This window comes from Fonticula alba (assembly GCF_000388065.1).
Source record: "Fonticula alba strain ATCC 38817 unplaced genomic scaffold supercont2.15, whole genome shotgun sequence".
Classification (NCBI taxonomy): domain Eukaryota; order Rotosphaerida; family Fonticulaceae; genus Fonticula; species Fonticula alba.
The window spans coordinates 195,708-196,950 of NW_009242985.1; the positions used below are offsets into that span (position 1 = coordinate 195,708).

At 70.5% G+C, this 1,243-nt stretch overlaps 1 protein-coding gene across 1 annotated transcript in view; it reads left to right on the top strand.

Moving 5' to 3' along the window:
• Positions 1 to 134: 134 nt before the first annotated feature.
• Positions 135 to 1,243, top strand: part of H696_05911 (hypothetical protein) — a gene marked incomplete at its 5' end in the record, with an annotated part of 11,606 nt that continues 10,497 nt past the window's right edge. Inside the window, 2 exons of the mRNA XM_009499687.1 lie at positions 135 to 162; positions 310 to 1,130. Coding sequence (XP_009497962.1) covers positions 135 to 162; positions 310 to 1,130 — 849 coding nt within the window. The remainder of the gene's footprint in view (positions 163 to 309; positions 1,131 to 1,243) is intronic.

Genomic DNA, 1,243 nt, shown 5'->3' on the forward strand with positions numbered 1-1,243 from the left:
CCCCCTCCGTCCTTTCCCTTCCGTGCACCGAGCCGCCTTCTCCCGCGCACTGATGTCCCCCTCTTCTTTTGGCGCTTTATCCATCACGCGCGCCAGAGCTGCTCGACCTGGATCAGGAGTTCACAAACGCCATCATGCCGACCTCGGTCCCGGCCATCCTCGGTGCGCTACTTTGCTGGGCCGAGCCCGAGCGCCCCCTCCCCACGCTCGCCCCCCCCCCCCCCCCCCCCCCCCCCCCCCCCCCCCCCCCCCCCCCCCCCAACTCGGTGACTCGGCATCGGGCACTGACACCCTGGCGCATTATTCCAGATGTCTCGGCCGTCCGGCCTGTCCTGCAGTACTTTGTCAACTCGGCGGATTCCATCCGCTCGGAGGAGCAGCACCGGCACGAGCGCATGCAGCGGCTCATCCTCAACCCCATCACCCGGCTGGTGGAGCAGGAGATCCGCCAGTACCGGGACCTGCGCCGGGCCTTCGAACGAGCTCGCGACAAGTACAATTCGCTGCTGGCCAAGTGGGCCATGCGCGGGGCGCTGCCGAGCAGCGCCGTTCGGGCATCCTCCTCTTCCGCCGCCGCCGCCGCCTCCTCCTCGTCGTCCGCTGCTGCTGCTGCTGCTGCTGCTGCCGCGACGGGCGGGCCGCCGGCGACGCCGACCTCCACGGCCGGCGGCGACTCCCTGGCCGGGGTCACTGGCACTCTGCCCCTGTCCTCCCCCCCGCCATTGGCCTCCTTCAGCACCGCGGCCAGCAGCAGCACCATTAGCCTGGGCGCCGGGGCGGGCGCCGCCGGGCCCGGGGTTGCGGTGGCCGTGGGCCCGGGGTCCGGCACTTCGGCCACCACGCCGGGGCCCCTGTCCCCCGGGGCGGCTCCCCTGCCGGGGCTGCTGCCGGTGGTCAGCTCGCCGGCGCCACCGCTCGGGTCGATTCCGGCCGGCGGATCGGCTGCCAGCCTGGGCCCGAGCACCAGCAGCGGGTCCAGCTCCCTGCAGCTCCTGCCCCCGGGGCTGGTGCTGTCTGGCAGCGGCATCGAGGAGACCACCGCTCACAAGGCCTACTTCCTGGCCCTGCTCAACTACACGGCCTTCCTGATCCGGCTGCACTCCGGGGTCGGGGAGTTGATTGCCTCGAGGGTATGTCGGCGTGTCTCTGTGCTTTTTCCTTTTTTTTTCTTTCGGGTGTGCTTGTGCCTGTGTGTCTGCTTGTGCCCCCTCGTCTTGATGTCTTCCCGCCTGCCTGTCTTTGT